This window comes from Typha latifolia, unplaced genomic scaffold (assembly GCF_019914945.1).
Source record: "Typha latifolia isolate L0001 unplaced genomic scaffold, TyphaL0001v2 contig_30, whole genome shotgun sequence".
Classification (NCBI taxonomy): Eukaryota; Viridiplantae; Streptophyta; class Magnoliopsida; order Poales; family Typhaceae; genus Typha; species Typha latifolia.
Window position 1 is genome coordinate 1 of NW_027330478.1, and position 12481 is coordinate 12481.

The 12481-nt window shown below is 39.1% G+C and overlaps 4 protein-coding genes across 4 annotated transcripts; 1 reads left to right on the forward strand and 3 right to left on the reverse strand.

The window, feature by feature from the left end:
• Window positions 1-6: 6 nt before the first annotated feature.
• Window positions 7-3224, reverse strand: LOC140802555 (homeobox protein knotted-1-like 12; the record flags this gene model as incomplete). Its single annotated transcript, XM_073158086.1, has 4 exons — window positions 2302-3224; window positions 2122-2235; window positions 1891-2029; window positions 7-126 (listed from the first exon to the last, which is right to left on the reverse strand). Coding segments are annotated over exons 1-4 (721 nt in total), but the record flags the coding sequence as incomplete, so codon positions are not given.
• A 2882-nt stretch (window positions 3225-6106) lies between these two features.
• Window positions 6107-6607, forward strand: LOC140802557 (pathogenesis-related protein 1C-like). Its single transcript, XM_073158087.1, has one exon. It carries the CDS (start codon window positions 6107-6109, stop codon window positions 6605-6607), a length of 501 nt encoding a protein of 166 aa, XP_073014188.1.
• A 1054-nt stretch (window positions 6608-7661) lies between these two features.
• On the reverse strand, window positions 7662-8368 carry LOC140802558 (pathogenesis-related protein 1A-like). The gene has a single exon (XM_073158088.1). It carries the CDS (start codon window positions 8348-8350, stop codon window positions 7850-7852), a length of 501 nt encoding a protein of 166 aa, XP_073014189.1. The 5' UTR covers window positions 8351-8368; the 3' UTR covers window positions 7662-7849.
• A 1312-nt stretch (window positions 8369-9680) lies between these two features.
• Window positions 9681-10533, reverse strand: LOC140802561 (pathogenesis-related protein PR-1 type-like). The gene is made up of 2 exons (XM_073158091.1): window positions 10126-10533; window positions 9681-10007 (listed from the first exon to the last, which is right to left on the reverse strand). The coding sequence occupies exons 1-2, from the start codon at window positions 10501-10503 to the stop codon at window positions 9888-9890; spliced, it is 498 nt and encodes a 165-aa protein (XP_073014192.1). The 5' UTR covers window positions 10504-10533; the 3' UTR covers window positions 9681-9887.
• Window positions 10534-12481: the final 1948 nt, after the last annotated feature.

The following is a 12481-nucleotide window of genomic DNA, read 5'->3' on the forward strand; positions in this document are numbered from 1 at the left end:
AGCCACTGTACTTCTTTAGAAGGTGGTGCTTTAGCTCTTTTTCCTCAGTGCAAGCATCAATCTCAGGGACTTCACCTTCTCCTCCACTGCCATCCTCTTCAGAGGAACCAACTTCGCATTTCGTATCTGCAGAACCCAAACAATGACATTACCGAGTTTGAACAAGCTTAGAGCAGTTCCATAGTGACATTGTTTACTTTAGGGTTTCTAACTTCTACAAGTCCGGGCAGAAATATACTATTTTTGGAAATTTCCCATAAAATTTGTTTGTTTCAAAGGTTTCTATGGAAGAGAAATTTTATCCACCTATTCCAGCCTGATTAGGGCCTTCTAAGTAGCGATTCCAAAATCTGGTCAGAATTTTACTACTGTTGAAAAATTGACTCTTTCCAAAATATGGTTAGTCATCATTCAGTTTTCTCCATGCATACTCTGGTTCTGCAACCAAAATAGTTTATATAGCTTCAATTTGTCTATCCATCGTATGGATATTCTACTCATTGTAAAGCAGCAGAAGAATATAACCAACAGAAGCAATATTATCAGTTCTTCATCTGCTTCTCTACATCAGTAAAATGTTCCATTGAAATGTAACGACAGATACTTGCATATGGAAGTTACTTCGTGACAAATCATTTATTGTTATAAACAAAGCAATAAACCAGATGTCTCCTAAGAATATTTCAAGGGAACTAGATAAGCACTCTTGCCAGATATCAACTTTTTTCATATACTTGCATTGCTATTAGTATTATATATAATACTTCTATCTTAACTCTCTACATGCATGAATCAGTTCTATAATTATGACTCGCAACAACAATCAATAAAAAGCTATGAAATTGTATGGTACAAAGTATTAGTTCAACCTCATTAAAGATAAGGACGAGCTGCATTAAAATATTAAATCACATGAAGCTAGTCAAAATTTTCACATAATTCCGTACTCTACTGAGAACTAGCTACAAGAAATGGCACGCCTAATACATCAGTGAATTTTCACCATTATCACTACAAAATCTTTTAATTAGTATAAATATTTATAGATGCTATTCTAATCACTACAACGAGTCTATAAATATTTATAGACTTTCACTAAACATTCCCATGTCCACACACTGTATATCTCATTCTAAATAACTCTTTATATATACTTTAAGAATGCCTGGCCTACCATTACACGTGTGGTGTATTCTCAAAGAGCTACAGCATGGCACCATTGACCGCAATGGCATATATGGTACTATAATAATAGTATAACTAGCTGGAAGTGTTGGTGGATGGGGGTGTTGGGGCGTTACTGATTAGAATAGCATCTCATGCATGTACAACCTAATGTTGCAGATAAATATACTCGAGGGAGAGAGATGGACACAAAGTTGATTAAGATAATAATATAAGATAAGAAGAAAGAAAAGGCAAGTGATGCATATATTCTCGAGGTAGGATTCTCTTTGGAACCCTAAAAGATGGCATTTGTCACTTGTCAGCACCAAAATCGCCAGCTTATTGCACACAAACGTCTGTTTCCCTCATAACCGACCCTATCTTATTAGCCTTAGATTATTCACAAGCAAAGTCCTTTGGCTATTATTAAACGAAAGAAGGAACAAGAACGAGAGGCCGAGACGTGAGATATCTTTTAGAACTAAGTGCAGTATCTCTGCAATAAAGAAGAAAAGATTTCAGTCAATGCTTTAATCTGTCTTTCCATTCCCAACCTTGCTTGTAATGTGGGGAGCAACCTTTCACATCGGAAATATATATATATATACGTACGTAAGTACTTGGTTTTACCTATATATACTAGACCATTGCCTTCAACATAGATACTAGTGCACCTCTCATGCATCGAATATATAATAGTATTATCGATATAAGTTATAATACCAGAAGTAAAGAAGCGAGCAGACGCGCCATTGGTGAGAGAATTGAGTTGGGTTTCAACTCGTTTGAGGAAATCCATGGCTTCTTGGATTGGCCTCGACAGCTCTTCTCGGTACTTAACCAGCATGTTACAGTACGCCTCCTATATATAATAATGAACAAGTATGATATAATTAAAAGCTAGAAAATCCATTATCAATAATAGTGTAGGAAACGAGTCAAGATGAATACTACCATGAACTGGTCGAGCTCCGGGTCAGACGTAGGCTCGTGCCGGCGGCTCGGACACGATTCAACCCTTCTCGATATAGCAGTTAACCTCTCCACCACATCCGGTGGTGCTCCCACCTGTAGAAGAATATTAGGGCAAGAATTATGTACATATTATAAATAAAAAAAATTAACCTGGCTAACCTTTTGGCATTCCATGAAGGCAACAAGTAGGGTGGAATACTGTGGGTGAGACATGATCTTGGCTTTGATGGCTTCCATATCTCTTGGGGAGATCTCTTCTCCTACATGAATTGCTTCCCTTTGAGGTGGATATTGAGAAGGTCCAGCTTCGGATTTGAGAGGTTGTAAAGAAGTAGGACCGTAGCCGTAGTAGCCTGGTGGTGGTGCAACCATTCCAGGTGGTGGATTAGTTGATGTGCTTGTTGTGTTCGTTGTAGACGAGGGGAAGTATAAGAAAGAACCCCTTGAGTTGCCTCCTCCTCCACCAACACCACCACCACTACCACCAAGATGGATGAATTCCTCCATGTTTGGAGGTTAACAGGTTGAGAGGAGCCAAGAATTTTATTTGAGAAGGGAGACGAGGAAGAGACAAGAAGGAACCCTAGAAACCCCAAATAGAGTCTCAAGACCTAGGAAGAGAAGAGGTGGGGAGAGAGGAAAGCCATGTGTGGTGTCTATTGTCTAACTTTTCTTAATGTCAAATCAAGTAGAGGAGAGATGTCTGATACAGGTGGTGTTATTACACATAAAAAAGAAACCATTTTTACCACACACACAAAAATAAAAATCAAGTAAAATTTCTCAGAGAATGACACAAAAAGAAGGGAGTTAGCATGAGATGATCTAACTGTCAAGAAGTTAGAGAGAAGAGGAGGCGCAGATCATGGAAGATGCATAGCATGTAGGGTATGCTAGGGTTGCACCGTATGAGATCACACGTGCCATCATCAGCTCGTCTTCTTCTTCTTCTTCTTCTTCTTCTTCCTTGGAGGTTTAAGAGCTTCTCGTTGGGGCCTTTAAGGTAACGAAGAGTAAGATCGATCGGGAAGGGGAATGTCTTTTGTTACTTGTTCTCAGAAAGGAGGAGAGGGTTGGAGATTAGAAAGTTGAGCCTCAACCAAAGGGAAAAAGAAATCCTGTGGCAGTTCCGATCGTAGGAGTTTCGTACATCAGGAACGTGGCACCTGCTAATTGGCTAGGTCGAGACTTATTTTAGGAGCTTTGTACATCATTTAATGCAGAGAATCGAGTCGATCTATGAAGCACCAGGGTGTAACAGGTGTTCAGATATGATTTCTTCTGGCATTTAATGGGATTACTTGCTTTGTTTTTTCTCTTTTTTAGGGTGTGAAGATTCTTGGGAAAGTAAGAGGCTGCCATTTGCATCTCCACTAACGTTTCCACTGTAGTTCGCCCTGAGCTTTTAACTAATGAACCTACCTATATATATACACACCGGAGGAAGCTTAGCTAAGACTACAGGATGGTAGTGTAGCTTATTAGAAACAAGAGAAGAATGCTTGGAAATCTCACATCCTTTTTGTTTTCTTTTCCCCGTTTACTTACCCTATTACGTTTTAAAGTACTCTCATGCATGGTAAAATACTTGCAACTTTTAATGTTACACTGCAGTGCTCCGCAGTAGTTTTGAACTGGGGCACGTTGGGATGTGTATTACGTAATTGATCCAATACCTTCATGTCATTAATTACCGCCCATTACGTGGGATCCTGTATTACGGAATTATACTACACCACCCGTTACAAAGAAGTCCTACCTTCCTACGGTGGTCTCAAATTTGAATAGACAAGGACATAAGACAGAGAGTTGCATTTTTCGGTATATATAGGAAATATTAAACGCATGGCAAGTGTGATTCGTTACTTCTAGTTGACCTGTCGAGCTTGAAATTATGTTTGGATTAGTTATCTAACACACTACTCGATTAGAAGAGACATAAAACCAACTATTAAAAAACATATCGAAACCTAATCAATAGGTTTAGCATTTGGATTAGTCATGTAACACACTCATTAGCTTAATAATTAAGGACCGAAGAGGTGGCTAATTGGTTCCTGGAGGTCAAAGACCGAGTGCAAATTATTTTAACGGTAAACAGTATTTGTGTCAGTAGCCTCACGTGTAGAGCTAGAGAGAGAGAGAGAGAGAGCTCAAGAACGACTCCTTTTGCTCGGAGCTTCGATCCCATGGAGAGGAGGAAATAAAAAAAGAAGGGGAGAGAGAGAGAGTAAAGAAGCAGTCCGTGTTTTCTTCTCGTCTTGTCCAATCAAACGACAGCGCCTCTTGATGGGCCCCACAAACATGCCATGATGATCTTTGTTCAAACTCTAGCATGTTTTTTTGAAATAAACGGGACACGTGTAGGCCCCAACACATCGAGATGAACTAGAATTTAGTAGGTAATTTAATAAACGAGACACTGGTTGCCAGTGTAAAAGTAACGGTAGTCTGGTAGCGTGTCATATAGAAATTATAGGTAAGAAGAAAACACAATAGCTTACTACTTATAAAATACTAAAATATAATGCTCTTTTGAATATATCTGCAGCCTTATCAACTATCCAGCGTCAAAAGTTGAGTTTATAGAATTTGACAAGCCGATGCAATGATGAGCTTAAACATTTTTTTTTTCGATATATTTATCGATAAAAACACACTATTATATATAAATTATTTTATTCTTCTTTTTAATTCTTTTTACAGATAAATAAAACACGTGTGGGTGTTGATGAAAGCGGCATGACCCGGGCCCGGGCCCGGGCCAGAGCCCGAGCAATCTGACACAGAGTTTAGACCGCGCGATTCGCGCGAGTTCTGTTGTTTCTAAATCCCAACCCTGAACACGTACAAAAGGGACCGAGAACTAAACCCAACACCACCGCCCTCCCTCCCTCCCTCCCTCCCTCCCTCCCACAGTGGCAGCTGGACCCACCACTATCGCCTCGAGTTGACCTTATTTGTCTTCCCTCCACTGGCTGGCCCACCACCGGACCCCACTTCGTATTATCTCTTCGTACCACTGGTATGCATAGTCGAAGGAAGGAATTGGATTAATATCAGAATTTAATCCATCTTTAATGTGAAATCAGACCAATTTGCATATAAGACCCTGCAACTTACGGAAATGGAAATGGAACTGGGTCAAGAAGCCCATCGGGTGACCCACCAGTCACGTGACGTGGGGGAGCACGTACGACGGTGGGGCCAGTCGTTTCGGGCAAACTGTTTGGTGGCGGTCAAATCAACATCAGAGTTAGATGGGTGTAGACAGCGGCAGGAGCATAAAGCCATGTTTGGGCGAGATGACAGCGGGAGGTGTCAGCCCCTGCCACGTTTCGTTTCCTCAGAGGCTGATTTAGTACAATTCCTGCGTCCACTCATGCAGGTGATTAGACCCCGTCCGACTCAGGCCCAAAACAGTACGATTTCATTCATGGGCTATATGAAAGCCCATTAAGGACGAGGCCCACACCTATAAGTATAAAACCGTGTACTATCCTTAGTTAGAAAAGTTTGGGCAAGTTGACTCCAATAAAAATTATCGTCTCTTCTTTTCTTTATTTTCAATTTTGTCGAAAGTCAAATTTTGTTGCAACTTGCAACCGTCCTGAAAATGAAATTAGAGGAGATAAAATAGTTTCTCTCATTCTGTTCGGATTCGTAGCAAATAAATTATAAGGCGTTGTAATCAACTACAACGTCAGGGAAGCTCCAAGTATAAGAACAAGCACCAAGTTCGTGGTTTTTTCTTCCTAGTTAGGATACCATTAACAATTGACAGAACTAATTATATATAAGATCAAATTACGTCTACAAATGAGCAAAGCATCATCGCGTGTGCATCTATATGTATGTATATATTAATTTACACCCTAGACACTACCTATAAATACTCCGAACTCTCGCGTCTCCTTATTCTCCATCTAGGACTGCCTTCCAAAGAGAGAGAATATAAATAGAGATGGCTTTACTTTCCTCTTCCATGCTAGCTTTCTATTTAATCTTCTTCTTCTCCTTGTTCTCCACCACTACCTTCGCCCAAAACTCCCCCCAAGACTTTCTCGATCCTCACAACTCAGCTAGAGCCGACGTCAACGTCGGCCCGATGTCGTGGGACGACACGGTAGCGGCGTACGCACAAAACTTCGCTAGCCAATTGGCTGCCGATTGCCATCTGGCCCACTCCGGCGGACCCTACGGCGAGAACATCTACTGGTCGTCGGGCGTCGGGACGGCGGCTGATGCCGTGAATTATTGGGTGGCGGAGAAGCAGTACTACGACTACGAGAGTAACTCGTGCTTGGCACCACCAAACGAGAGCTGTTATCATTACACTCAGGTGGTTTGGGCCAAGTCGGTGCAACTTGGATGTGCTACAGTTACGTGCAGTAACGGTGGTGGTACCATCATCGTATGCGACTATAACCCTCCTGGCAACTATAACAACGAACGCCCTTATTAGAGGGACCTACGTACTATGGCAATTTGCGTGCATATATATATATATATATATATATATATATATATACACACACACACACACACACAGAATATACCTAGTAAATGGAGCGGACCATGCATGCATGGTGTATACATAAAATAAACATGCATGTTTATGTTGGCTCTTGTATCGAGTGCGTGGAATTAATATGTGTTTGAAGATCAACTGTGGTTGTTGGTTCCTCTTCTACGTCGTTTTCTTTTCCTTCCATGGCAGACTTTGTCGTTTGTGGTTTCCTCGTGATCTCAGAAATATTTTAAGTTCTCAATAGTAGGTTATGTTTTATGAATAACAACGGTAAGCCCAAATAATAGTAGGTTTTCATGGGCTCTAAGATGGCCCATTTTCGGCCTAACAAATTGGAACGATGGAGGATGGGCTCATGGGGTCAACGGGTCAAGGAGGTGGTAGAGATAGACCGTTGATTGAGAATGCCCAGAAATAGCACAATTGGCTGATAATCAGGAATTTCCCAAATCACACCTTATATATTTGTTATTTTCTGATTAACACCTTACGAGGATTTTGTGATCTTACCATTATATTTTTCCCAAAACTAAATCCAACCTCACTAAATCTAATCGCCTTCCTCAAAACTAAACTTCCCCTAACTAAATTATAAATTTTCCTACCCAAAAATAAACCCCACACCACAAAATTTAAATCTCCTTCACCAAACTAAACCCTCTTTCCCAAATTAAGTAGGCGAGACTCTTACAACCTCCTATGGCAAGCTCCTTCAATCTCAAAGCATTAGGCAATGGTATCCATGGCTTGGAGAAAGGCAAACGACTAAGGTTAAGTATTTTAAAAATTATTAAGTATATTTTAATAGAATATTTATTTGCTAATACCAATGTAATTAAATTAACTCAGGGTGTTATATAATTTTCAAACAAAAGGGTCGCATTATAAAATTCTAAAAGAATGAGTATTAATTAGAAAATAAGAAAAATATAAGGTTTGATTTGTAAAATTTTTCTAATAATGATTTAGATATCTAACTATCCTTCAAATGAAATATGATTTAGATTCGAGACAAGTATTGCGGCGAACAACAATAATAATCACACATTAGTTATCAAGTTTAGGCACATATGTCGATGCCATGGTGTGGAAATTGGAGCTTATTAGATTAGCACACCGTAGCACGTACGTATCATGCATGCAGTTCAACAATGCAAAGTGATCGACGGCGTGGCTCTAATAAGGGCGTTCTCCGTTAAAGTTGCCGGGCGGGTCATAGTTGCAGGTGATGAAGGTTCCACCATTGTTGCATGTAACTCTAGCGCATCCAAGCTGCACCGAGTTGGCCCAAACCACCTGAGTGTAATGCAAACAGCTCTCATCTGGCGGTGCCGAGCACGAGTTACTCTCGTAGTCGTAGTACTGCTTCTCCGCCACCCACCAGCCCACGGCGTCGGCGGCCGTGAATTCCTCGGTCGAGCCCCAGTAGATGTTCTCCCCGTAAGGCCCACCGGAATGGATAAGCTGGCAGTCGGCCGCCCTTTGGTTGGCGTAGTCTTGCGCGTACGCCGCCACCGTGTCGCTCCACGACATCGGGCCGACGTTGACGTTAGCCCGAGCCGAGTTGTGCAGGCCGAGGAAGTCCTGTGGGGAGTTCCGAGCTAAGGTAATGGTGTAGAACAAGGAGAAGAAGATTACAAAGAAAGATAGGAAGAAGAAAGAGGAAGGTAAAGCCATCTCTATTTCTCCCTATGAGGGAGTTAATCCTTGATGGAAAGGAAACACAAAAGGTTGGAAAACTTATAGGTGGTTACATTCTTTTAGCCTAAGCTCGCCATAAATGGATAGTTATCCTTTCAATATCCTCAATTATCGCTTGAAATGTTCAAATAATTGCAGAGCTATTCTGGCCGCATAATTTTTGCGATTATTGTGAGTCAAAAATCTATGATGGCTAAAAATAATTTATTTTGGAGCTCTAATAGTTGACCCCTATTCTGTTGTTAATAATCTCTAGATACATTAATAACAACTTGGGACAATTATTCTTTGTTGGACAGCAATAATTGGCTTTTGTCACACGAGCATTAAGTAGATGAATAGGATTTAACAAGTTGCTGATATTTTTTGAATTCTAAAGGAGTCCCCCCCCCCCCAGAAAAGTTTTATTTCCATATTTCTTTTTTCATTTTGTACAATTCATAGTGATTATTCATTTACTCTTTTTTAGGACTACGCAGTAATGTGAAATCCGATATACTCTCTAACCAGATCAATATATGTGTGTGTGTGTGCGTGTTACGACAGAAGATATATATAGCAGATCTTAATTCTTGCACCACCAGATATCAGTGCAAAAGACAGACCAATTATTTTATAAATAGAAGCCACGTACATACTCGTCTTCGTGAATTGTATTCGCATTGGAGCTTATTTGACACACATCAACAAATGGTCGAAAGAGTAGGCATATATTCCATGGATTCCATGCAAATTGCAAACTGGTCCAAAGGGTAGGTAAATATTAGAAAAGTAGCTCTCAGTGGCATTTAATTAGAAATAATAGTTTGGCAATGTATATGATTTGGAGCGTAGAAAAGATAGCTTAATATATTAATTAAAACTAAATAAGATTTGGGCCACAAATAATATAAAGACGGTATTTTTTATACTTCTTCTTTCTTTTATTTTCTTTTATTTTCGTTTTTCTTATTTTTGGCAATAAAGTAGGTCTGGTTGGTACGAACTTTGCTATCATGATATTTCTCAATCCAAAGGCGAGATTGGCACGTTGGACACAAAATTTGAATTTAGATGCATGGACATTCAACAGTTTGCTATACGATACGAATGTTAACAATGAGATGAAACTGGTAAGAAAGCACGTAGTGATTTCTCTTGTTCTATGTATACTATTAATCCTTTTGGGCTTCCCGTCAAAAGTATTGAGCTACGAAAGAGAGAGCTGCAATAATTGATTCTAGTTACGTGCACAGTTGACAGTACTTAAAAACTCAAAAGTCTGAAACAACGAACTCATGAGCAACCAATATAAATATATATAACATTGCGATACAAGATAAATATCACTTTATTTGATAAATAGAAGCCACGTACACACTTGTCTTCGTGAATTTATTCATGCAGATAATTAATAGGCATTGTATTCGCATTGGAGCTTATTTGACACACTTCAACACATGGTCGATCCAAATCGTAGGTATATATTCCATGCATGCAAATTGCAAAGTACGTAACGTAACCTCCCCCAGCCCTAATACGGACGTTCTCCCTCATAGTTGCCAGGTGGGGAATAGTTGCATGTTATGAAGGTTCCACCATTGTCGCACGTAGCCGCAGCACACCCTAGGTACAGCGAGTTAGCCCACACCACCTGTGATAAAATATTAAAAGTTAAAATAGCTTTTAGATCTGTAAGCTTAAAGTTAAAATAACTTTTAGAGTTAATTAGATGTGTAAGAGTAATCTCGATGAGTTAACAATTAATTAACCTGAGTGTAATGGCCGCACATCTGGCCCTCCACACAACTGTTGCTATTGTAGTCATAGTACTGCTTCTCTTTCACCCACAAATCCACTGCGTTGGCCGCCGTCCAGCTAGCCCCGGCTGACCCCACGAAGATATTCTCGCCGTAGAGGCTGGTACCGGAGTGCTGTAGCGCACAATCGCCGGCTCTTTGGTTGGCGTAGTCTTGCGCGAACGCCGCCACGTTGTCGTCCCACGACAACGGGCCGACGTTGACTTCGGCCCGAGCTGCGTTGTGTGGGTCGAGGAAGTCTTGTGGAGAATTTTGGGCTGAGGTGGTGGCCAATATGGTTGCAAGAAATATAACATAGAAAGCTAGGGAGGAAGACGAACGTAAAGCCATCTCTAATTAATAGAGAATATTGCTCTTTGATTAATTGGTTTGCTCGATGTTGATGAAAGAAAGCCTCGGAGTTGAGAGTATTTATAATGGAAAATGTACTTGCTTGCTTGCTTGCATTCGCAAACGATTCTTTAGTTTATTTTGCGAATATTAAACTTAATTGGATTTTGATTCATTCTTCCTAGTAGCCCGAGCTTTTGAATTTTAGGTAGTAAGAAGACGATTGCGTGCAGAACTGAATGAAGGACAAGCACTTAACACACTTGGCATGCACTTGGCAGTATTTCATTTGGCTGAACTAGTTTCTGGAACATTTTAGAGGTGATATTTCTCATGGTTGGATAATGGAAATGTTGTACTTGCATGACTTCCTCGAAGGATCGATTCTTAAATTAATTAGGTCATAAGGTCGGTATAAAGTTGGTCGTCTTTGATTAATTAGTTGGTCAAGTGGTAAGAATGTTTGATTTCCTGCAGAACCGAACGGAGGAGTTCCTTCAGCATAACATACCTGGTAGCTCATTATTTGGCTGACAAATTAAGTGAAATACTTTACTCAGATCTAGCTGTAGTAAGTTCCACCAACTGGCGTTGCAGAAGATACGCTTCTCCCATCCAATGTGCATTTTTCTTAACAAAAATAAATAAATAAATAAATCCTATGTGCTTTAGTTTAATATTGTGAAACAATGTCTATCAACCAACATCACATTATCTTCTATATCTTATTAATTGATTTTCTATTAATTGAAGAGCTAGCTAACTTGTAAGTTGTAACCTTTTAAACTGCCTAATGTATGCATTAATTAACGCCTACTAAATTAATTAAAAAAGAAACTTGGGAATAAAGGTCCCATTTTTATTTTATTTTTATTTTACCGTTAGCGATTTAATTGTTAGCACATCCAAATCATACTTCATTTTGAACGAGCATTTTGTCTATTTTCTTCCCCAAAATAATAAAGACAGAAGGCTCGTTTAAAAGAATTCTCGAACGACACTTTTATTTTTCCAAAAGAACCACTGAAAATGATAATGACAAGGCCGTAGTTTTAATCCCCAAAAAATGGAATGGCCTAAGATAAATTGTCTGGAGTGAATGGCGGAAAAATCCAATTTGGTCTCGTGAAGATTTTGGCTTGATCTATTAAAGCTTGATCACTATTTATTTTGTTTTGGAGAAGGTGATAAATCAATTGGATTTTATAGTTCCGCATAACCCAAAGTTTAAATCACATAAATTTTAATTTTCTCATAGGAAAAATAAAACATATAAATTCGAAGAATAAAGAAATAATGTTTTATTCCAAAACCTAGACAATCACCATTAAAACAGTGTGTCAACATATTTCTAGCGATCTTTCAAGAGTGACTAAGTGTTTGATGAATATATATATATATATATATATATATATATATATAGGTGCTGAACGTTTGAAGAGATCTGAGCTTTACATGGATATGCTTAATCGAATATATCCAAATATATATCCTTGACTCTACAACCTACCACTGGTCAATTCTTTAAAAAAAATGAAGGTAGTATATAATAAACAAGTTTGAAATATAGTAATAAATGATATACATGCGTATTACATTATTTGCAAAAGGATTTAAATTAACACGATGGCACGAGATGCGAAACAATAACCATCTTTGTATAGAATCAGAATTTCTTTCTCATCTCATCATAGGTGATAAGAAAATTGGCCGAGTATAAACTGAGGCAAAGGTGAACTAATTCCTACATAATTAAAGATGGTAATTAATTAAACTCGAACTCTAGAAATAATTCCATCTCATCTTGCTTCAATTATACAATAATGAAATACTATGATCTGTTTTGGTGGTACATCGATCTCTTGGAGTTCTTATATTAATTGACCATTTCTTAAAAACGTATTGCAAAATGAATAGGAAAGCCAACGATCACGTTCCTATACAGTTGATCCTAGAATGATCCCTTTAATTATGCGGT

Excerpts from the sequence above, each read along its gene's own strand:
- LOC140802558 (XM_073158088.1), bottom strand. The coding sequence starts at position 8,350 with ATGGCTTTACCTTCCTCTTTCTTCTTCCTATCTTTCTTTGTAATCTTC.
- LOC140802561 (XM_073158091.1), bottom strand. The coding sequence starts at position 10,503 with ATGGCTTTACGTTCGTCTTCCTCCCTAGCTTTCTATGTTATATTTCTT. Across the intron at positions 10,008-10,125 it reads TGTGCGGCCATTACACTCAG|GTGGTGTGGGCTAACTCGCT; the intron begins GTTAATTAATTG and ends ATTTTATCACAG.
- LOC140802557 (XM_073158087.1), top strand. The coding sequence starts at position 6,107 with ATGGCTTTACTTTCCTCTTCCATGCTAGCTTTCTATTTAATCTTCTTC.